General features: G+C 36.2%; 6 protein-coding genes and 1 long non-coding RNA gene across 10 annotated transcripts; 5 read left to right on the top strand and 2 right to left on the bottom strand.

Moving 5' to 3' along the window:
• On the top strand, positions 455 to 3,087 carry LOC104732288. 4 transcript variants are annotated; one of them, XR_758766.2, is made up of 5 exons: positions 455 to 659; positions 1,142 to 1,208; positions 2,287 to 2,361; positions 2,444 to 2,542; positions 2,691 to 3,087. It is a non-coding gene; the product is annotated as an uncharacterized LOC104732288 (long non-coding RNA). The 4 variants fall into 4 exon arrangements; XR_002034451.1 differs by lacking the exon at positions 455 to 659 and adding an exon at positions 667 to 1,037; XR_758765.1 differs by lacking the exons at positions 455 to 659; positions 1,142 to 1,208 and adding exons at positions 1,421 to 1,799; positions 1,904 to 1,970.
• LOC104732286 (adenosylhomocysteinase 1) lies at positions 5,919 to 8,024 on the top strand. The gene is made up of 2 exons (XM_010451823.2): positions 5,919 to 6,721; positions 6,962 to 8,024. The coding sequence occupies exons 1-2, from the start codon at positions 6,011 to 6,013 to the stop codon at positions 7,706 to 7,708; spliced, it is 1,458 nt and encodes a 485-aa protein (XP_010450125.1). The 5' UTR covers positions 5,919 to 6,010; the 3' UTR covers positions 7,709 to 8,024.
• Positions 10,144 to 13,022, bottom strand: LOC104733681. The gene is made up of 4 exons (XM_010453245.1): positions 11,658 to 13,022; positions 11,380 to 11,591; positions 10,547 to 11,139; positions 10,144 to 10,433 (listed from the first exon to the last, which is right to left on the bottom strand). Exons 1-4 carry the CDS (start codon positions 13,020 to 13,022, stop codon positions 10,144 to 10,146), a joined length of 2,460 nt encoding a protein of 819 aa, XP_010451547.1.
• Positions 13,870 to 15,110, top strand: LOC104733680 (F-box/kelch-repeat protein At3g06240-like). Its single transcript, XM_010453244.1, has 2 exons — positions 13,870 to 14,345; positions 14,405 to 15,110. Exons 1-2 carry the CDS (start codon positions 13,870 to 13,872, stop codon positions 15,108 to 15,110), a joined length of 1,182 nt encoding a protein of 393 aa, XP_010451546.1.
• Positions 15,900 to 16,751, top strand: LOC104733679 (F-box/kelch-repeat protein At3g06240-like). The gene has a single exon (XM_010453243.1). It carries the CDS (start codon positions 15,900 to 15,902, stop codon positions 16,749 to 16,751), a length of 852 nt encoding a protein of 283 aa, XP_010451545.1.
• Positions 17,167 to 18,498, bottom strand: LOC104732285 (protein RALF-like 31). The gene is made up of 2 exons (XM_019233763.1): positions 18,002 to 18,498; positions 17,167 to 17,549 (listed from the first exon to the last, which is right to left on the bottom strand). Exon 1 carries the CDS (start codon positions 18,407 to 18,409, stop codon positions 18,068 to 18,070), a length of 342 nt encoding a protein of 113 aa, XP_019089308.1. The 5' UTR covers positions 18,410 to 18,498; the 3' UTR covers positions 17,167 to 17,549; positions 18,002 to 18,067.
• Positions 20,351 to 21,246, top strand: LOC104732284 (putative defensin-like protein 88). Its single transcript, XM_019233616.1, has 3 exons — positions 20,351 to 20,397; positions 20,659 to 20,748; positions 21,044 to 21,246. Exons 2-3 carry the CDS (start codon positions 20,670 to 20,672, stop codon positions 21,244 to 21,246), a joined length of 282 nt encoding a protein of 93 aa, XP_019089161.1. The 5' UTR covers positions 20,351 to 20,397; positions 20,659 to 20,669.

Raw genomic sequence — 23,063 nt, 5'->3', positions numbered from 1 at the left:
AAAATTTAACCCCAAACCCTTAACTAAACTCTAAAACCTAAATCATAAACTCTAAATCTTAAAAATAAATCATAAATTCAAAGCTTAACCCCAAATCATAAACCTATACTCCAAACCCTGTAATTTAAACCCTATAACATAAATTTTAAACTTTTATAATGCATAGTATATAGAAATAAAATTGTAAACCATTTAACCAAAATATAACCACTATGTGTATAAAATAAAATCTATATCTAAAACTATTTAGTGTATACATATACATAATATTTTCAAAAACTATTTACTTATAAAACTGATTAAATTAGTCATTTTAAAAACTAAATCTAATTGTTGACAAAAAAACCTAAAACTAATCATTTAGTTTAGGCCTTAAAGGCTTTTGTATCACTTTGAGTTTTGATATAATTCAAAATTTGGCCAACAAAAAAACAGAAAAAATCAACAAACCCTTCACGCGTTAACAAAAATAAAAAAAAGAGAAAAACCTACCCTAGATCTGCCTCCATTCCTCGACACTACACTTAGAAAAAAAAATCATTATCACTCTTGAAACTCTTTCCGAAAAACTCTCACTCTCATTTCTTCGAATCGCGATGACTCTGTCCAGCCAAACCTCCGACCGTCGTCTTCCACGTCTCGTCAAGTTGAACTGCCGGGTAAGTCTTCTTTCTCTACTCACTTCCCCCTTATCTCTATGACTTCTCGACAAAAACAATTAGACCTAAACATTTCAGATCTGTTTCTTTATCTACTCACCTCCCCCTGTTCTCTGTCGAAGATTTTTATTGACTCTTCCTTATTTAATTTCTCGTCTCTGCTCTCAAATACCAAGCTTTCTCTGTAATTTGAACCGCTGATTTTACGTTTCAACCTCGAAAAATCCAAGCTTTTCTGTCAATTGAAGACTTTGTGATTCTTGAAATTCGTCTTTGTTTAATGGGCACAATTAGGGTTTTCAAGGAGGTTCCCGGATCTTTGAAATTGACTTAGTTCATAGTCACCTCAGTTTTGGTGATTTTATTTGATAAAATCTGGTATGTGTATGTGTTTGTGTTTGTGTCTGTGTCTTAGAAGCTTATATATGGTTTGAACATGTGAGTTTTGTTTACTATATTATTTTGTTGTTTGTGATCAATAGACTGGATTTGGAGAAGTTGAAGAACATGTCAAGAAGCTTGAAGAAGCAGTTGGCTGGAAGAAGATAGGTATTTCAGATTAATTCGGATCGAGCATAGATTTTGGTTACTTAACACTTTTTCTGCGAGTCCATGTTAGTCAAAATTGCTAGGTTTGGTTTTCGAATTGAGAGTCTCGTCTCTTTCCAACCCAATTTCCAAGGAATTAATTAAACTTTGCCTTACAAGTTTGTGTTTTTATTTTGATTTTGAATAGATTAGATTTCAATTAGAGNCTGCCGGGTAAGTCTTCTTTCTCTACTCACTTCCCCCTTATCTCTATGACTTCTCGAAAAAAACAATTAGACCTAAACATTTCAGATCTGTTTCTTTATCTACTCACCTCCCCCTGTTCTCTGTCGAAGATTTTTATTGACTCTTCCTTATTTAATTTCTCGTCTCTGCTCTCAAATACCAAGCTTTCTCTGTAATTTGAACCGCTGATTTTACGTTTCAACCTCGAAAAATCCAAGCTTTTCTGTCAATTGAAGACTTTGTGATTCTTGAAATTCGTCTTTGTTTAATGGGCACAATTAGGGTTTTCAAGGAGGTTCCCGGATCTTTGAAATCGACTTAGTTCATAGTCACCTCAGTTTTGGTGATTTTATTTGATAAAATCTGGTATGTGTATGTGTTTGTGTTTGTGTCTGTGTCTTAGAAGCTTATATATGGTTTGAACATGTGAGTTTTGTTTACTATATTATTTTGTTGTTTGTGATCAATAGACTGGATTTGGAGAAGTTGAAGAACATGTCAAGAAGCTTGAAGAAGCAGTTGGCTGGAAGAAGATAGGTATTTCAGATTAATTCGGATCGAGCATAGATTTTGGTTACTTAACACTTTTTCTGCGAGTCCATGTTAGTCAAAATTGCTAGGTTTGGTTTTCGAATTGAGAGTCTCGTCTCTTTCCAACCCAATTTCCAAGGAATTAATTAAACTTTGCCTTACAAGTTTGTGTTTTTATTTTGATTTTGAATAGATTAGATTTCAATTAGAGAGGCAAGCCATACTAGTTTTGTGTCTACAGTTTTTTTTTCTTTTATTTTGATAGTGAACAAACTAAATCAGTGTTCAGTTGTTTGAGCCTCTCGTCTTGTGATGGTTTCAGGACCCTTTGATTGGTTTCAATTTTTATAGCCCCTAATGGAAAGGAAACTGGTCCCAGCTCTGCCTTACCTGCAAGGTTTTTCCGCAGAAACCCGTTTTTTAATGTGAAACCCAACATTTTTTTCTTTTTCTAACTAGGATTGTCATACTTTACTCAGATAATTAGACCGGTGCGATCTAAACACTCTCCCACATGTAAGCGCTGCGTTGAGCAGTTTGACCATCACTGCCTCCGGATTTCCAACTGTGTTGGTAAGGTAAGAGACTAAGAGTTCTTTGCACCGCGAATCTCTCTCACTTTTTGTTATGGAAATTATTTGGCAATCTTTCACTTGTGACATGAAAACACCCTGTTATGCATATTTTTCGGTTAACGGTGTCTTAATACGATTATTCATCTCGCAGAAGAATAAACGACTTCTTAGTCTTTGTGATCATGGGAGCTTTAACATCATTCGTTGGCGGCACAACTGCTGTTCAAAGTATGTGACTGAAACAACTCTCCCTAGCAATCCTACCATTGAACATACCGATGCTGCCGTGTTTCTATTTTTCCACTTGATCTTGGAACATTAGTGGGAACTACTTAGGTTTCAATGATGGAATACAAAGCAATTGTGAATGTGCTACAAACCATTTATTATGTAGTTGTTCATCTATTCTTTTTCTAATTATGTTTTTTTGAGGAGGATGAAGTATTCTTTTTTTAGTTCTGATTTTTAATTTTATTTTGTAATACAGTTTTTTTTTGTAATCATGGCTTAGAATAATCAATATAGTATTCGAAATATGTTTTAAATTATTATTCATAATTTAAATGTATTTAAATCAATTAATAAAATATATATATATAATTTGTATAAATACTGTATAAATACAATAATGTATAAATACTTAAAATACAACTATAGTTGGTAATTAGTGGTTAATTAGTCACTAAATTTGGTGACTATGTTACGACTAATGTTTGTAATCGTAAAATTAGTCATTACGTAGTCGCTAAATTTAGGACTACATTACGACTACGTTTACGACTGCGACCTTTAGTCGTAACATAGTCGCTATTTAGTGACTAATTTACGACTAATATTTCTTACCGACTAACGATTTACGACAACATGTTTTAGTCGTTATATAGTCGTAAAACACTATTTAGCGACTAAATAGTGACTAATAGTGCAGTCGTTATTTTCATGTTTTCTTGTAGTGTTTATAAATGAAGTGGTTAGGGTTTAGATTTTACAATTAAAACAAAATTATATGTCGGTTTGGGTTTATAAATGAGATGGTTAGAGTTTAGATTTTACAATTAGAACAAAATTATATCGGTTTGGATTTACAACTGAGATGGTAAGGGTTTAGATTTTACAATTAGAACGAAATTATATGTCGGTTTGGGTTTACAAATGAGATGGTTAGGGTTTAAATTTTACAACTAAAACAAAATTAATATCGGTTTGGGTTTACAAATGAGATGGTTAGAGCATCACCAGCAGAGAACCATTCACCGTTGCTAAAAAAAAACCAAAAAAAATATATTTTAATATAGAACTAATAAGAAACTGACATCTGTATAAAATGTATGAGAAACGTTGCTACACTAAGACCATCATTAACCCAGCAACTTAGACAAGGTTGCTTTAAAAGAAAATATTATTTTAATCAAATATATATTTTTATTATTTTTTTATTAATTGTATCCATTAAAAGGACTACACCTGTCCCTTTTATCTGAGCAACGTTTCTTGTGGAAGCAATCCAAGAAACGATTCTCTGCTTTTTCCCTTCTTTCTCATTATTATATTATTTTATCTGAGCAACTCTCTTCATGAGTAATGATGCTCTAAGTAACTTCAGCAACGTTCTCTCCCTTCCTCTCTCCTATTTGTATTTTTTATTAAAAGAATTTGGGGAAGCAACCAACCAGTAAAGATGGTCTTAGGGTTTAGATTTTATAATTAGAATGAAATTATATGTCGGTTTGGGTTTACAAATGAGATGATTAGGATTTAGATTTTACAATTAGAATGAAATTATATGTCGGTTTGGGTTTACAAATGAGATGGTTAGAATTTAGATTTTACAATTCGAATGAAATTATATATCGGTTTGGGTTTATAAAAGAGCGGTTTAAGTTTTTAATTTTATAATTATAATAATGTATACAGTTTTTATTTCCTTATTTTATAAAGGGGTGAATGAAGATGTTCACCCCTAAGAGTGAACCCAAGTATTGTTCTTTTTTTTTAATGTGATTTTTTACATTAAGTTTCTAATTTACCCCTTAATTTTTTTCATTTAATTTAAATTATTAGTCACTTTATTAAACATATACATGTATAATTCAAAGTTTTTTAATTTGGAAAAATACTTACGTTCAACCCTAAGGGTGAACTTTTTTGTTCACCCTCTCTTCTCTCAGCCAATCAGAATCTTCCATCTAATATTTCATTTAAAAAAATAAATCAAAATTAGGGTTAAATTAAAAAGCAAAACAAATTAAGGAAACAAATTATGTATACTTTTAATTAAGGAAAGTTAAATATTGGCTTGGTTTAGATTTTTAAAATTAGAACAAAATTATATGTCGGTTTGGGTTTACAAATAAAGAGGTTAGGTTTTAGATTTTACAATTAAAACGAAATTATATGTCGGTTTGGGTTTACAAATGAGGTGGTTAGGGTTTAGATTTTATAATTAGAACGAAATTATATGTCGGTTTGGGTTCACAAATGAGATGGTAGGGTTTAGATTTTACAAGTAGAACGAAATTATATGTCGGTTGGGGTTCACAAATGAGATGTTAGGGTTTAGATTTTGTAATTAGAACGAAATTATATGTTGGTTTGGGTTCACAAATGAGATATTTAGGGTTTAGATTTTACAAGTAGAACAAAATTTTATGTCGGTTTGGGTTCACAAATGAGATGGTTAGGGTTTAGATTTTACAATTAGAACGGAATTATATGTCGGTTTGAGTTTATTAAAAAGCGGTTTAAGTTTGTAATTTTATAATAATGCATACAGATTTTATTTTCTTATTTTCTAAGGGGGTGAACCCAAGTATTGTTCTTTAATTTGTATGAATTATGTTAAAATTACATATCTCGTGAAACTGAGGGAGTATATATTAATATGTAAAACTCTTAATATATGGAAATGATAAGATTTACAATGAATTTTAATGATAGTACAATAAAAAATTTTAACAAAAAGATATTCTGTTATAATATGTAGTAACTTCTAAAATGGAAAAACATAGAAATATGCAGTAAATACTAAATAATAAAACCTTGTATAATTCTTGAATAGTCATCGAAAAACTATTCATTCTTTGGTGGGCTACCGTGAAGGCCCGTTTAGGTTCTCAAATAAGTCATCCCTAACTACGATCTATACGATTCGCCAAAACAAATAAAATACAGCCACGTGGCAGTTCCTCCCACATCACCGTCCGATCAAGGATCAACCCACGACAAAGCTCACAAACACGAGTCATGCTGCTCGTGCAGCGTGTTCCGCCATATACGGGATTACCAACTTCTACCAGATCCACCAAACCCTCAAAACAATCTGAACCGTCCATTCCAATTTGACCTCATCTATATATACTCTCTCACTCCCTTTCTCTTCTCCTCGCACACACTCTTCTCTCTATCTCTGCCCCCTTTCGAGTGTTTCAAATCTCAGATCTAGAAACCATATCTGAGATTCCCCTTTCAACGATGGCGTTGCTCGTTGAGAAGACCTCAAGTGGCCGTGAATACAAGGTCAAAGACATGTCCCAAGCCGATTTCGGTCGTCTCGAACTCGAGCTCGCCGAAGTTGAGATGCCTGGACTCATGGCTTGCCGTACTGAGTTCGGTCCTTCTCAGCCATTCAAAGGCGCTAGAATCACCGGATCTCTTCACATGACCATCCAAACCGCCGTACTCATCGAAACCCTAACCGCTCTCGGCGCTGAGGTCAGATGGTGTTCCTGCAACATCTTCTCCACCCAAGACCACGCCGCCGCCGCGATCGCTCGTGACTCCGCCGCTGTTTTCGCCTGGAAGGGTGAGACTCTTCAGGAGTACTGGTGGTGCACGGAGCGTGCTCTTGATTGGGGTCCAGGTGGTGGCCCTGACCTGATTGTTGACGATGGTGGTGACGCCACGCTTTTGATCCATGAGGGAGTCAAGGCTGAGGAGATCTTTGAGAAGACTGGTCAGGTCCCTGACCCTACTTCTACTGATAACCCTGAGTTCCAGATCGTCTTGTCTATCATCAAGGAAGGTCTCCAAGTTGACCCCAAGAAGTACCACAAGATGAAGGAGAGACTTGTTGGTGTCTCTGAGGAAACCACCACTGGTGTTAAGAGGCTTTACCAGATGCAGCAAAACGGAACTCTTTTGTTCCCTGCTATTAACGTCAACGACTCTGTCACCAAGAGCAAGGTATTGATTTGACTTACCACCTTTTACAATATGTTAGGTATATAGATCTGTAGTTTCTGATGCGTTAGGATTAAACAACAACGGATTAAATTAAGTAGATGCAAGATCTGAATTGTTTCTTGAAACTAATACTATTTAGTAGCGAGTATCTTTGGTTACAGTTTTATGGAGATTAACGTTTTGACAATTTTTATGAGATGTTGTACTCTTATCTAATCTAGTTGTGCTCTTTACTTGTAGTTCGACAACTTGTACGGTTGCCGTCACTCACTCCCTGATGGTCTCATGAGGGCTACTGATGTCATGATCGCTGGAAAGGTCGCTGTTGTCTGTGGATATGGTGATGTTGGAAAGGGTTGTGCTGCTGCCATGAAGACTGCTGGTGCCAGAGTCATCGTGACTGAGATTGATCCCATCTGTGCCCTTCAAGCTTTGATGGAAGGTCTTCAGGTTCTTACCCTTGAGGATGTTGTCTCAGAAGCTGACATCTTTGTCACCACCACCGGTAACAAGGACATCATCATGGTTGACCACATGACCAAGATGAAGAACAACGCCATTGTGTGCAACATTGGTCACTTTGACAACGAGATCGACATGCTCGGACTCGAGACTTACCCAGGTGTTAAGCGTATCACAATCAAGCCCCAGACTGACAGGTGGGTGTTCCCAGAGACCAAGACCGGAATCATTGTCTTGGCTGAGGGTCGTCTCATGAACTTGGGTTGTGCCACTGGTCACCCTAGTTTCGTCATGTCTTGCTCTTTCACCAACCAGGTGATTGCCCAGCTCGAGCTCTGGAACGAGAAGTCAAGCGGAAAGTACGAGAAGAAGGTGTACGTTCTTCCCAAGCATTTGGATGAGAAGGTCGCAGCACTTCACTTGGGCAAGCTTGGAGCCAGGCTCACCAAGCTTTCAAAGGACCAATCTGACTACGTCAGCATTCCAATTGAGGGACCATACAAGCCTCCTCACTACAGGTACTGAGAGAGAGAGAGAGTGTGTGGACAAAGCGGTTCTACTTGTGGTTTTGTGTTGGGTTTGTGGTGGAAGAGTGGAACAGTTTGAGATATTGGTCTCTGTTGAAGTTGACCAAATATCTATGAATAAGGGTTATTGGCTTTCGAAGGTTGTGCTTTGTTTTCTAAATTTTTCATGAGACTTAAAATTTAGTTTTTGTTTTAGTTTCAGTTTCAGTTTCCTCTCTTAAAATTTATTTTGTGTGTTCTGTTCGACATTGTACTCTTCAAACAAATGAGAAACCAAAAAAAAACAAAGGGGAAACTTATTTTCGGCATCCCAATTTTAGCGACTTAATAAGCACAAGCAACGCATGCGTTCGATTTGTAACAATTTGCGGTTGTATTTATTACACGTTACAAATGTTCTAAGTTCAAACTACTTCGTATATTTCATTTACACCAAACTACATTCGACAATGAGATGTCCACGATGAAATATTAATGCGTTTTCATGTCTCTAAATTCAAATATCATTCTCCATCATGTACTTGTTCCTCGTAATTTAATAGTATCCTAATAAATAACCTGTTGGTCCACAAATTGCAGTTTGAGCGATACGCAAATATTTCGGTATCTACTTAATCAGTGCTCCACCATAACCCTACCCCATGGCGCGTACTTGCTTATATTGTAGATTTCTGTAGAACTTAGGTGTCGAACCAACTTGATTTTATTAACTTATGAACTTTGGGTATAAATACAACAGCCCTCTTAACAAAATAAGGCTTAGACTCCTAAAAATATACAACTAGTCCTTATCACAAGGAGATTAAGACTTATCACAAAGAATACGAACCTATCACGTAATACTCCCCCTCACGTTGGAGTGTGAAGATCCTGAGTACCCAACTTGGACATAAGATAGAGGAACTGATCACGACCAAGGGCTTTCGTAAAAATGTCAGCGAGCTGCTCGGTCGTACGGACATGTTGTGTGGAGATACTGCCGTCACGAACCGCATCACGAACAGCATGACAGTCGTTCTCAATGTGCTTAGTTCTCTCGTGAAAAACAAGACTAGTAGCGATATAAATAGCAGCTTTGCTATCACAAAACAATCGAGCTGGCGCAGCCTGGTCGACGCCTAATTCCTTCAACAACTTGCGGAGCCATTTGATTTCTTTAAGAGCATAAGACATTGCCTGATACTCGGACTCTGCGGAAGAGTGAGAGACAGTCTTTTGTTTTTTAGTTTTCCAAGAAATTGGCGAACCACCAAGTAACACAACATAAGCACTAAGTGAATGACGAGTAATTGGACAAGAACTCCAGTCCGAATCACAATAGACCTCAAGAATTAACTCCGGAGAGGAATGAAGCATGATACCCTATCCGGGCGACCCCTTTAAGTAACGAACCACTCGCAAAGCAGCATCCATGTGAACCTCACGCGGTGACTGCATAAATTGGGCCAAAACATGAACAGAGTAGCTCAACTCCGGACGCGTGTGAAGCAAGTACAACAAACGACCAACAAGACAGCGATAAGATTTAGGATTGGAGAGAAGAGGACCATCATCGGTAGCAAGATGATGATTCTGTTCTAATGGAGTAAACACAGGACGTGCACCAAGATCCCCACTATCAGCAACAATATCAAGAGCGTACTTACGCTGGGACAAGAAGATACCTTCACGACCACGGGCCACCTCAATACCCAAGAAATATTTAAGCTTCCCAAGATCCTTCATAGAGAAACAACGGCTGAGATACTCCTTGCACTTTTGAAGCATATAACGATCATTACCACAAATTATGAGATCATCGACATAAATCAACACACGCAACTCAAGACCTTTGCGAGTATAGGAGAAAAGCGAATAATCATCATAGGATTGGACAAAACCAAAACGAAGAAGTGCATCATAGAGCTTCTTAAACCAACACCGAGGAGCCTGTTTCAAGCCGTACAACGACTTACGAAGACGCCAAACCTTACCAGAATGAGAGTGACGAAATTCCGGAGGAAACTTCATGTAAACCTCCTCATCAAGGTCACCATGAAGAAACGCATTGTGGACGTCCATCTGGTAAACCTCCCATTGCTTAGCAGCCACAATACGAAGAAGAGTGCGAACAGTCGTCATACAAACAACATGAGAAAACGTCTCCTTGTAATCCTCCCCCTCAATCTGATTGTTCCCAAGAGCAACAAGCCTAGCTTTGTAACGTTCTATAGTACCATCAGAATTATATTTGTCTTGTAGATCCATTGACAACCAATGGCTACTTTGTTAGGCGACAAATCAACCAACTCCCCTGTTTTATTTTCTTCAAGAGCATCAACCTCTTTAGTCATCGCATTATTCCACTCTTTGATCTTAACCGCCTCTTTAAAATGTTTTGGTTCAATGTTAGCAGTAACAGCCGCTAAAAAGATCTGATGACTTGGTGAGAAATCAGCATCCAAAACATAATCTGTCAAAGGAAACAGAGACGTACCTTCGACCGTTGTCGAAGACAGACGAAAGATCGGGAAGAGCGTGTGAGGAAGATGGTGTGTAATTGGCATTGTAGAGAACATAATCAGTCAATCTCACAGATGGCTTAGGTGTACGCTTACTGTGTCGTGGCGCAGGAGAAGACTGTAGAACCTGTGAAACAGGAGGAACTGTCGGAGCAACAAGCTCAGGAGTAGGAGGATTAACCGGCAGGGAAACTGGAGAGGAATGATCCGAATTCTCCAACTCTGTAGAAGGAGAAGACTCATCATCATTCGGACAATGTCGACAGTTGGAGAAGCAACAACTGGAGACGGCGGAAGAGAAACTACAGGAGAAACAACATTGCTCCCCCTATCACCCGAAGTACTAACTATCCAATCATCATCACAAGAAGTCGGAGACGAAGACACAACAGTTGGAGAAGAAGACACAACCGCATAACGAAACACATCTTCTTGAAAGGCAACATCACGAAACACAAGAAACTCGTTGCGTTCAATATCAAACGCCTTCCAACCTTTTTTGCCAACAGGATAACCCACAAATACACACTTGCGGCTATGTTGACATACCTTATCCTTGTCCCTTGTAGTACGATGAACATAACACGCAGAACCAAACACTCGGAGCTGATCATAAGCAGGCTTGCAATCATGAAGAATTTCATAAGGACTGCGACCAGAATGAAGAGTAGATGGAGTACGGTTGATCAAATAGGCGGCAGTGAGCACAACTTCACCCCAAAACTTGATAGGCAAACTTGCCTGAAACAACAAAGCCCTAGCAACATTGAGAATGTGTCGATGCTTCCGTTCTACTCGACCATTCTGCTGAGGCATAGCCACACAAGACGTCTGATGGACAATACCATTGGCACGAAAATAAGGGGAAAGGCACATGAATTTTGTGCCATTGTCGGTTCGAACTGTCTTGATCGCTTTACCAAACTGTCTTTCCGTGTTTGTCAAGAAATTTTACGGAACACCACGCACTTCAGATTTTTCAAGTAAAAGATATGTCCAAACAGCTCTTGAAAAATCATCAACGATTGTCAAAAAATAGACTGCACCAAAAGAAGAAGGGACACGATACGAACCCCAAACATCACAATGAATCATTGAAAAACAATCTGTTGTTTTATTAATGCTAATCGGAGAAACTGTTCTGGTTTGTTTAGTTCTAAAAACATACGTCACAAGACGAAGAGCTAACAGAAGACGAGGAACAAGAAAACATAGGTAAGCCGAAAGAACCGAAAAACTAGGATGTCCTAAACGTCGATGCCACAAAGCCTGATCAAAAATCGCACTTGCCATATGAATCTTTGTTGTAGCCACATCTGTAAGATAATACACACCATCACGCTCTTCACCGCTTCCAATCAAAGTCTTCGAAAAATGGTCCTGTAAAAAACAAATAGTGTCAGAGAACGTGGCAAGACACTTTGTTTGTTTCAATATTTTTGAAACAGAGATCAATGTGCAGTTGAGTGAAGGCACAAAGAGACCATTAGTCAACTTGACATTGTTTGAGAGTGGAAACACTCCCATGCTTATAGCAAAGGTTTTACTTCCATCAGTAAATCCAACTGGACTTGGTGAAATAGGAACCACATTGATGAGTAAGGAGAGATTCCCTGTCATGTGATGAGATGCTCCAGTATCCAAAATAACATTGCCAAGCTTAAGCTTAACAGACAACTTGTTGGAACTGTCGCCTGCGGAAGTGCTATTGTTGGATTTTTCTTGAAGAAACTGGGTAAAAGCCTTCAAGTGTTCTTGTGTAAACTTAGGAAAAACAGAGGAGTTCGAGCTGGTAGCATGTGCAGCAACCATCTGACTACGTCCACGGCCACCGCTGTTGGAAGGAGAACCACGACCGCCTCTTCCTCTGCTGCTGGAACCACGACCATTATTACTCTTTTCAGACCTCTCTGTCCACCAGTCTGGGAAGCCGACGAGCTGCCAACAGTCACGTTTGTCATGACCAGTGTGCCCGCAGTGAGAACAAGAGAGACGACTCTTGCTTACAATGGAGTCTGGTTTGCTTCCACCAGTAGCATCAGGACGAGTAAGAAAACCCACAGCCTTCTCTTTTTGTTCTCGTTGACGATTAGAACACAACCTCTGTTCCTCTCTTATTACTCGGCTATAAACTTCACCGAGAGAAGTACGAGGATCCATCGCATCAAGAGTGGCACACAAACCACCAAACCTGGATTTATCGAGACCCAATACGAACTGATGAACCTTCTCTTCCTCCCTTTCTTTAGCCGGAGCAGAGGTAGCTCCACAGGTACACAAGCCACAAGAACACACTGTGAGAGGCTTGTAAATATGATATTCCTCCCAAAGAGAACACAGTTTGCCATAGTAGTCGATAACCGCTTGACCCTCTTGTCGACAAGACGCAAGCTGACTTTTAAGTTGATGAACACGCACCTTGTTCCCAACAGAGAAGCGCTGCTTCAAATCCAACCACAACCGATGAGCGTTGGCGATAAATGTTACAGTGGACTTGACCTTTGGTTCGATCGAAGTCCTTATCCAACCAACAATCATGGAGTTCACCGTCATCCTATTCTCCAAATTGGGATCGTCACCAGCTGGTTTAGGGATCGTTCCATTAATGAAACCTGTCTTGCGTTTAGCTTGAAGAGCGTTTAACATCTCCGTTGCCCACTCGTTATAGTTGTCGCCTGTTAACAAAACTGACGAGATCATCGAACCGGGGTTGTCGGAGCTTGACAAGGTGTAAGGGGACACCACATGTGTCTCTGGCTGTTGACCAACAGCTTTCTTAGTTGCAGAAGAACTCTCTTCTAAGCTAGACATGATTTCTTGTCACGCAAGAGACGAACGTTTATGAAAATAAAGAAGATCGAAACAATTGATGAGAAAGAAAAGTGAAAATTTTAGAGATTTTTTCTGTGATTTTGGCTCTGATACCATGTAAAATTTAGGTGTCGAACCAACTTGATTTATTAACTTATGAACTTTGGGTATAAATACAACAGCCCTCTTAACAAGATAAGGCTTAGACTCCTAAAAATATACAACTCGTCCTTATCACAAGGAGATTGAGACTTATCACAAACAATACGAACCTATCCCGTAATAATTTCACTTGTTAATCTCTTCACAAGAAAACTTGATGGAGAAAAACTTTTTTTTTTGAACAAACTAAGATGTATGGTTGGAACTAAAAGTGTGGTGCTGGTAGTACAACGGGGGCGGGGTTGGTTTTTTTCTTTTCTGAACGGGTTCAATCACTCTTACGTACAGAGTTATTTTTCAACCCGAAAATCGAAAATCTAAAATCTAACTCCGAGTACTGAAAAACACTTAAAAGGAAAATCTTAAAAGGAGAAACACCTATAGGCCAAACCGCCAAAATTCAAGAATTTCCACGATTTAACAAAAAAAAATAATATATGGTTTGCAAGGATTCAAAACACTTAAAAGATTACAATTTGGATGTTATTCAGATGAAACCCTATCAAAAAGCTGAGAAGATGAAGGCATGAGAGTTTTGATTTTAAATGATTTTTTTTTCTAATAAAAGCACACATGGTGGTCAAATATAGAATATTGCCTTTGTATTTAGCTTGATGTATAATCTAGGTTTAGGTTTAGCTTGCTTTAAAAATATTTTTTAAAGCAAAGATTCAAAAGGACGATAATGAAAGCGACCAAGTGGGAAAACGGGGGAGAAGAAGGGAGCAATGACAAAGCTTTACCGATGAAATTTCCTTACCTTCCTCAGGACATGATCACAGAAATTCTCCTTCGATTAGATGCTAGATCGTTAGGAAGATTCAGATGCGTATCAAAGCCTTTTTGCTCTCTGTTGTCCGATCCCACGTTTGCGAAGAAGCATGTAGATCATAACACGGTACGTTTTGGCCACCGCAGACTTATCATATCTTCTTATAATAATTTATATGCGGTGAATTGTGATTCCATCCGTGATGGTCGTGGAGGAATTAGGGATTTGACTGCTGTGGAACTCGATTATCCGCTTAAAGAAGATGAACTTTTCTTATCGAAATTGAAACCGAAAGTTGTTTATAACTTTAAGTCGAATAGAAACTTTAGGAATACATATTATACAACTTATACAAGACGTCCGGTTCATATTTTCGGATCTTCGAACGGGTTGGTGTGTGTCGTTTTGAGTCCAAGGGATGTTTTCTTGTATAACCCAACCACCTTAGAAAGTTAGAATCCAAGAAACTACCGTACGTGGTTGGTCAGTCTCGGCGTTCAACAGTTAGTAAAAGTGGGTTTAGTTATGGTTTTGGTTTCGATTCTCTGACCAATGATTACAAAGTGGTTAAGCTTTTTGATTGTAGCGAGAACGTCGACAATTATGTCTACTCACTGAAGACAGATTCGTGGAGGCGGATATGCAATATGCCTTATAAAGAAGTCCCTTTCACTTCTTCTGTGGAACTCAACGGTTCAATCCATTGGATTCCCGTGCTTGGTGGAGAAGAAACTCAAAATGAGGTTACGGCGTTTGATCTTAACACAGAGAAGTTACGAGTTATATCAATCCCTGATTTGGGCGAGGGATGTGAGCATAACTACGGAAGATGTATTGTCAGTACTCTTAAAGGACGTCTCTGTGTGGTTCATTGGTGCTTCAAGATACATGATGTCATATGGGTAATGAATGAGTACGGGGTCGAGAGTTCATGGACTAAGATTCGAATCAACGTTTCCTTCGAAAGCATGAAACCACAACCACTTTGTTCGACCAAGAATGACGAGGCGGTTTTGTTACTCGATGGACACTTGGTCTTGTACAACTTTGAGCGTAGCACTTGGAGGACTCTGAAAATCCGCGGTGTTGAATCCGGCAATACGTACACGTACGTGGAGAGCCTCATATCACCAAACTCATACGGTATAGTATAGAGAGATGAAAAAAATGACATGCGCTATGTTCATTATTATGGTGGAGTTCATAGATTTGAAGGTTTAGTTAGTTTCTCTTAAGCATATTTGGTTCATTACTGATTTTTTTACTTAACAAAAATAAAATTCTATTGATGAGATTTTTTTATTGCACTGTCATATTCTTAAATTTTCACGTTATACATATATATATATATATATATATATATATTTTTAATACATGTCGTCATAAACTAATCGACTAATAGCACAAGTCTTCTGGGTTTCAGATATACAAATATATCCATGAAAGTAAATTACTATCATTTTTTATACTTGTTAACATCTGATTGACCAAATAAAATACATTGTTTTGAGTTTCAACATCCATTATGATTGGTTAGTATTCATCCAATCGCCTCTGATGTGGCCAACCCAAATTTTTCACTAATGATTCACCTCTGATTCCTTGATTTCAAATTATGTTTCACTTTTGCTTCAGATTCGATTGGATTCGCCAGATTCACATTTATTCAATTCTCTCTCACCGTATACTTTCGCCGGAAGAACACGGAGCTTCGGGTTCTCCCAATTTAGAGATTTTATTTTTAATCCCTTAAATTTGTTATTAATGTTTGTTATTAGTGATATATAAGTTTGTGCTAAGTTTGTCATTTTTAAGAATCTCCCCATATATATCATTGACTTATAAAGTTATAATTAATTTAGCTTGCTGTTTAAGCTAGGTTTAGGGTAGCCTTACTTATGAGCGGCAAGTTAGAAGTAAAGTTCTCGGTTCAGAGAACGATAATGGATGTAAGGGGCAAAGGAGGGAGCAATCACGAAGCTTCACCGACGAAACTGCCCTACCTTCCTGGAGAGTTAATCACAGAAATTTTCCTTCGATCACATGCTAGGTCATTAGGGAGATTCAGATGCTTATCAAAGCCTTTTCACTCTCTGTTGTCCGATCCCAACTTTGCGAAGAAACATGTAGATCATAACACGGTACGTTTTGGCCACCGCAGACTTATCCTATCTTCTAATAGTAGTCTTAATCTATATGGTTTGTTGTCCGATCCCAAGTTTACGATAATGCATCTCGATCATAACGCTGTACGTTCGAGACACCGTAGACCTTGTAATAATCTATTTGCTGTGGATTTTGATTCGATCCGTGATGGTTGTGGAGGAATTAGGGATTTGACTGCCGTGGTACTAGATGACCCGCTTAAAGAAGATGAATATGACCTGAAATTGGATTCAGGTGTAATATATAGAACAAGTAGCGTTTATATCTCCGGATCTTCGAACGGGTTGGTGTTGGTGCGTATGGCTTCGAATGCGAATGGTGTCTTCTTGTGTAACCCGACCACCGGAGAATCCAAGAGACTACCGGACGTGCCTGAATATCTGCGTTCCAGTTCCAGTGAAACTTGGTTTAGTTATGGTTTTGGTTTCGATTCTCTGACCAATGATTACAAAGTGGTGAACTGTATTGATCATGGTAACGACTATTATGTCTACTCACTGAAGAAAGATTCGTGGAGGCGGAGGATATGCAATATTCCTTATACGGGAGTCTCTTTGACGAGCTCTGTGGAACTCAACGGGGCGATCCATTGGATTTCCCTGATTAGTGGGGAGGAGAATCTCAGATAGTGGTGACGGCATTTGACCTTAACACAGAGAAGTTACGACTTATGCCATTGCCTGATTTGATCAAGGAATGTGAGCATATGTATGGGGGATATACGGTGGGCACTCTCAAAGGGCGTCTCTGTGTTGTTCGCTGGTGCTTGGAGATGCATGATGTTATATGGGTAATGAACGCGTACGGGGTCCGGAATTCATGGAGTAAGATTCGAATCGGCGTTTCCTACTACCAAGTCATGATGATACCACTGTGTTCCACCAGGAACGATGAGGAGGTTTTTCTACTTATCGATAAACTCTTGGTCCTGTACAATTTTGAGCGTAATACTTGGAGGAGTGTAAAAATCCGCGGTGTTGAATTCCGCAAGTTGCAACACGCAAGTACGTACGTGGAGAGCCTCATATCACCAAACTCTTACGGTTTACAGAGATGAAGAAAAGTTCTGCTATGTTCATTACTTTGGAGTTTATTTAGAGTTTGGGGGGGTTTAGTTTATTAGAAAGTTTACAGTATTCTCACGAGTTTAACTACTATAGATGATTTTAATATTCATGCCCGTCTGAAGTCTGCCTGCTCACAGCACCGTTGCCATTCTTAGGACTTAAAATTTTTTATTAAAAAGTTTAAAGCGCATTCTCACGATTTTAGCTGATTACACGAGCAAGAGGATTCCTTCCATGATTTGGAGACCTCAATCGAGAATGATCACTAATCATGTAAATAACACAAACGTTAACGAAGACTCCACTGTGCAGCAACCCTGGCAAAGTTTTGAACCATCATAGAGAGTATACGAGTCCCTCCTAAGCACAACACAAATATGTAGAATCAAGCCAACGTTCTCACATTTAATTCACAAGTTCTTTTATACTACTATCTTTTTAATCCAGCTAATCTTGAACCAGTCATGATTTGAAGACTAATTTAGCAACTAATAATAGGACCTGACACTGGACTTGGTTTCCTATAATAACAACACAAACCTTTCTACAAATGGTAACCTTGCTACTTTACCAGAACTATATATATATATATATATATATATATAAAGGACCATCAAGGAATCTCTACATAAGCAAACCAGAAACAAACAAAGAAAGACCCAATCTAATGATAACATCATATAATAGAGCATTGATAACCATATAGCTTAATCAAGGTTACATACATATATAACAATTCTTATGTCAAAGTCTCAGATACATTATATAATAACAACAATACAAAGTTCTTAATCATATAATAATTTACTTACCTCTTCTCAATCTCAAGTCTCAACCCCGAAAGACCCAAAAAAAAAAAAGCTTCCAAATTAATTGCTTCAGGTGTTGATGTCGCTGGTGTCTCGAGCACATCTAGTAATGGTTTCGCAACCTCTGCTGTAAGAATTAGCTTGTCCGGAGCGGCAATCGTAGTAGGAAGCTCCTGGTTTCTGACAAGGAACCATGTCTCTCCTTAAGGTTTCGTATCCGATGTAACGTTTATGCGCCATGAGAACTCTCCGGCTGATCTCCGACGGCATCAGATCTTCGTCTTCTCCGATGATGAGGCTGTTTCGGACTAGCATTGCGTCGATCTCTCCGTTAGGCGACGAGATCGAGATGGCATCGGAGATTTTGAGGAGAAGGATGGCGAAAAACACCATCGCGACAGAGTTTAACATGTTCGATGTCGGTATATTAAGATTGTGCCGACGCGATCTCTCTCTCTCTCTTAAAGCAGAAATGGGGGTAGTTGGTGAAGAAGAAGAGTCGCTGACAAATGTACAGTTTAAGTTCTCGGATTTAGGTCGGTTAGTCAACTTAAACCGGCCGGTTTGCAAAAATTATTTTTCTGTCAAGTTAAACCAGTGTCTTCTTGTCCCATTAGTGAAGTTATTTGACTTTGTAACCAAGGAGTTTCTTATAAATGGATGAAAATAATAGAAGCTTTTATTAACTAAAGATCTAAAATTGGTAAGATTTTTTTTACTTCTACTTTATCAAGAGAAGTAAAACAATTATTTGAGTATTGATAACCAAATAGTTTGCATTGTTTATATTGTTTTGATTAAAAAAAAAAAAATAATTGTTTCTCTTCTTTTCTCTCTTCTCTTATTTTTTTCTTTTCTCCCCTTAGATTAGCATTGTCGGTGTAGAGCTCTTCTTTGCATGTTAAGGCGATTAACGACGTATCCGTTTAGATATTGGAAGGCTAACCTTGGAGTTTGGTGGCTCAATGGTTGTTTGAGTCATCTTCCTTATTCAATGTCATGAATAATATATACACCTAACTGGTCTAGATCGAGGTTAGCAATTCTGTCGACGTTAGAATTTGAAGATATATAAATTATGAGTTTTCTCTTTTTTGCAAGTTAATGAGATTAAGAATATTAGATTTTGGTGTGTTTTGTCGATCTATATTTCAGGATAAAAGGTGTGGGATGTGACTTGTTGTTTGTTCCATCTTATGCTGAAATCCGTTTAGTTTTGATCAAAGGTTTCGAAATCGGTGATGTAACTGAAAAAAAGTAGCTCTTGTAAAATGCCTAAGTTAGTATATGAGTTTTTCTGTTCTGGTTCACCATCCATTGCCAAGCTAGTAACTCCGATAAATTCACCCGATATAGCTTTGCCTTTGTACTTACGTAGTCGTTTGAATCAAAAACCCATATCTTTTTTTTTGTGTGTGCTTTTAATGAATATATATTTTTGTATTTTTTAAATATGTTTATACCGTTTTTCTCTTTATTGTCTTGGTTTGTCCATTTTTTATTATTGTTATTGTTATTTTTAATCAAATTTTATTTTCCATTTTGTTTGTCCAGGTCCAAATGGGCATATCCATATTAAAACAAAAAAAACCGTTTGTGTTCAGCGTAAATTGGTTTTTAAATCCATATATAGACCACTTCAGTTTTAGTTGCTAAAGTGTTACCACTTTCAACTCGTCGTTGGGAGTAGTGGGATGATCTTACATGACCCAAACCGTCACACATAAATCGGGCAGCGGCATACGGATGGAAAACCATCTTCAACTGAACCCTCGGTTTCTATTTATGGTTATGCCAAAAACATGTTTTAACCGTCAAAAATACTTTGATTTAAGACTTGTATCGAAATTTTTTTAATCTTAAAAAAAAAAAACTTTTAGCCCCAAAATAATTCAATTTTGATGTATTTTCACATAACGTGAATACAAAATGTAAGTGGCATCAATTGTTTGACCAAGATTAACCGTCTAAATAACCAACTAAACTTTTCTTAAAAAAATATTTCTACATATTTTGAAAACTCCATAATATAGCTTGAATGACCGATATGATGTTATTTTCTTTTCTTTTTTAGTCAAAGTCAAATAACTTAAGTAGATACTAGATACTAGATACTATCTAACACTAAATCTAATACAATTGTGGTCATATAACTAATAATCTTAAGGGGGAAAGGTTTTTATAACTCCTTCAGATAAAATTGTGGTCAGCAAAATTATTTAACCACAATCCTAAACTTGACCCTAAATTAATAACCCATTTGACCAAAAATTATCATTTTTTGACTTACCAAATAAAACCAATAAATAAATAATATATAATAGAAAAACCATAGACAATTAAAGGTGACAAAACTAATATTGTTACTTCCCAATATCTAAATATCAAAAAGAGAAAAGGTGAATTGAGTTGTAAATCTGTTTAATTTCATAAGAATTTGATAAACAAAAACTTGTTTCTCAAGCAGTAAATAATGATCACTGAATTTCGTCAAAACCGAATATGATATTGGTAAAATATTTTCTACCAAATGTTTTGTAGAAAATTGCGTAAGAAAACATCTATCCATACTATTAGTGTGCTTGTTTGAGTTTGAACCTTATTTTTATTTTTTTCTCTCAAGAGTATTCTAACAAACATTTGTTATATGTATTCTCTAGCAACATAAAAGATGGCCATGGAGAAGTTTTCATATTTTCTATTACCGTTATTGATGGTGTTTGCTTTCATCCTTCCATCAATGATTTCAGGTAACACATATATTTATTCAGGGTTAAATATTTTCTAAAGCTATTTTTGTGTGTGTTTATTTGTATGATATGTCGATGAGAGACTTGTAATTTTCTCTTACATTTAGTTAGAGAAAAAAATATGTGTAAATCTTTCCTGAAAAATTGGATAAGTGATGTTAACTCTTTAGAAAGAAATTATGGCTATTGTAATTGGAATAAAAAAACATATGCTAGCATTAGTAATACAAATTTATAAAACGATTAATTAATCATTTTGTGGTTATGATCTTTGTTAATGTGTTTGGTTATGCAGTCGAAGTAATACCATGCATACCAGGATCAACATGTTCACGCAATCTAACATGCAATGTACTTTGCAAATTAAAAGGATACAAATTAGGAGGGTTCTGCCAAAAATATGTAGGCAAAAAGACCGGCAATTGTTGTTGTCATCCTGGCTTTGAATCTCAAGACTCTTCCATATCCGACGATATTAATGTACTAATTCCTAATTAATTTCTCGTTTTATATGTATTCCATATTATCATATTAATTAATATATTAATATATATTCAAATATGTTTGGAGATGGATTTATTCTCTTATATAACTTACACAATTGGTTAAGATAGGGCCCCTATTAGACAATCTACAATTTAGTTTCTAGTATTATCTCACAGTTCTCATTTTTAGTGTCTCTTACTAATATAATACTATTGTACTTTTAGGCTTAAAACTTTTTCATGAGTCTTAAATTTTTTTCATTATGTTTTGTTTATATGTATTGGTGAGAAACTTACTTAATATCTCATCAATATAATATTTTTTTAGTATAGTTTAATATTTGTAATGTAATTTAACTTATATAATTATTTTAAAATTTATCATATAATAGAAGATTTCAAATAAATATATTTTTTATAATAGTAACAATAATAAAACCGTAAATACTATTAATACATAAAATTATTTTAAAATTAACTATAAAATTAGATAACATAAACACACATATATATATATATATTTAATTAACTTTGTAAAAAAATTTGATTTTATTTATCATAATAAAATGAGTCATTTATCAGAATATATGTGTTTTGTGTGGGTCCCACATAAGAGCTTCTTAGACCATCAGCAACGTATTAAAGGTTTCTTTAAAAAAAATAAAATTATTATTTTAACCATATATATAATTATATATTTGCTGAGAAATGTTGCTTGCATAAGCAACCAAGAAACGATTCTCTTATTTCTCCCTTCTCTTTTATTATTATATAAATTTATATGAGCAACTCTGGTGATTAGCATTTATCACTGGAGATGTCCTTAGAAAATCTCAAAAAGCTATATTAAATCTTAATTATTTTAGTACTAATAAGAGTCAAGTCTTAGCTAACAATGTTATTTTTAATGGTTCATCTCATTCTCACTTTCATTATTGAATCATATTATATTTCAGGCTTAGATTAACAGATAAATAAGAGATTATAAAGATGGACTTTTCACAAAAAAAAAAAGAGAATGGAAAATTGATATTTTAATATAAATTAACAAATAAAACAAAAAATTACCACATAATATTTATAAAATTTCTCTTAATATGAGCAATCAACTATGTATAAAAAAGATCTGGTAAAATTAATTTTTGTTAGAATTTTTAATTCATATACTGTAAAAGTAAATTAAAATAACCAAGATCTAATATCTAATAATTATCAAATAAGGATAAAAAAAAGGCTATTATGGAAAATCCATTATATATTATGGGAGAGTCTTAACAATAAATGTAAAATAGATAATATGATGTTATGTAGAGTTTGACCAGATTATGGTATAAAGGTTCAATTAAAATAAATCTTAAATAGGGAACTTTATAATTGCTGTCAATATTTTGACTTTTAAAAATCAAAATTTTGAACTTCGTAAAGTAGTTTATAAATATGGCTACTTTGGTAAGAAATCTTGAAAACTTTCTATTTAACAAAAAACTAGTTATTATCAAACAGTGTAAAATAATATTTCAAGATCCACATCCCTTAAGTATTTGTAAGATATTAATTTTAGTCTATACATTTCTTCCTATTATCATTGTTTCAACACGAAATGGAACTTCTCTTAACCTTGATTTTAAACTTTACTTTTCAAATTTTGTTTTTTAATTATTAGGTTTCTCATGAGATTGGATATATTTTGACAATTTTTTTCTTTGCATCATCTAGCAACACAACTAATGGGAACCAAGAGTTTTTCATGTCTTGTATTGTTGATGGTGTGTGCCCTCATACTCCTGCCCATTATTTCAGGTAATACATGTATTTTATTAAGGGTTAAGT

Source organism: Camelina sativa, chromosome 12 (assembly GCF_000633955.1).
Source record: "Camelina sativa cultivar DH55 chromosome 12, Cs, whole genome shotgun sequence".
Lineage (NCBI taxonomy): Eukaryota > Viridiplantae > Streptophyta > Magnoliopsida > Brassicales > Brassicaceae > Camelina > Camelina sativa.
The sequence above is the reverse complement of the archived record's forward strand: the minus strand, read 5'-3'. Positions and strand labels throughout refer to the sequence as shown.

What these genes read in the sequence shown, in the direction of transcription:
- LOC104732286 (XM_010451823.2), top strand. Translation starts at nt 6,011, where the DNA reads ATGGCGTTGCTCGTTGAGAAGACCTCAAGTGGCCGTGAATACAAGGTC. An exon ending in ACTCTGTCACCAAGAGCAAG is followed by an intron (nt 6,722 to 6,961) that starts GTATTGATTTGA and finishes CTTTACTTGTAG; the next exon opens with TTCGACAACTTGTACGGTTG.
- LOC104733681 (XM_010453245.1), bottom strand. Translation starts at nt 13,022, where the DNA reads ATGTCTAGCTTAGAAGAGAGTTCTTCTGCAACTAAGAAAGCTGTTGGT. An exon ending in TCAACTGCACATTGATCTCT is followed by an intron (nt 11,592 to 11,657) that starts GTTTCAAAAATA and finishes TGTTTTTTACAG; the next exon opens with GACCATTTTTCGAAGACTTT. An exon ending in TTAGCTCTTCGTCTTGTGAC is followed by an intron (nt 11,140 to 11,379) that starts GTATGTTTTTAG and finishes AAACACGGAAAG; the next exon opens with ACAGTTTGGTAAAGCGATCA.
- LOC104733680 (XM_010453244.1), top strand. Translation starts at nt 13,870, where the DNA reads ATGAAAGCGACCAAGTGGGAAAACGGGGGAGAAGAAGGGAGCAATGAC. An exon ending in ATTTTCGGATCTTCGAACGG is followed by an intron (nt 14,346 to 14,404) that starts GTTGGTGTGTGT and finishes CAACCACCTTAG; the next exon opens with AAAGTTAGAATCCAAGAAAC.
- LOC104733679 (XM_010453243.1), top strand. Translation starts at nt 15,900, where the DNA reads ATGGATGTAAGGGGCAAAGGAGGGAGCAATCACGAAGCTTCACCGACG.
- LOC104732285 (XM_019233763.1), bottom strand. Translation starts at nt 18,409, where the DNA reads ATGTTAAACTCTGTCGCGATGGTGTTTTTCGCCATCCTTCTCCTCAAA.
- LOC104732284 (XM_019233616.1), top strand. Translation starts at nt 20,670, where the DNA reads ATGGCCATGGAGAAGTTTTCATATTTTCTATTACCGTTATTGATGGTG. An exon ending in CCTTCCATCAATGATTTCAG is followed by an intron (nt 20,749 to 21,043) that starts GTAACACATATA and finishes TTGGTTATGCAG; the next exon opens with TCGAAGTAATACCATGCATA.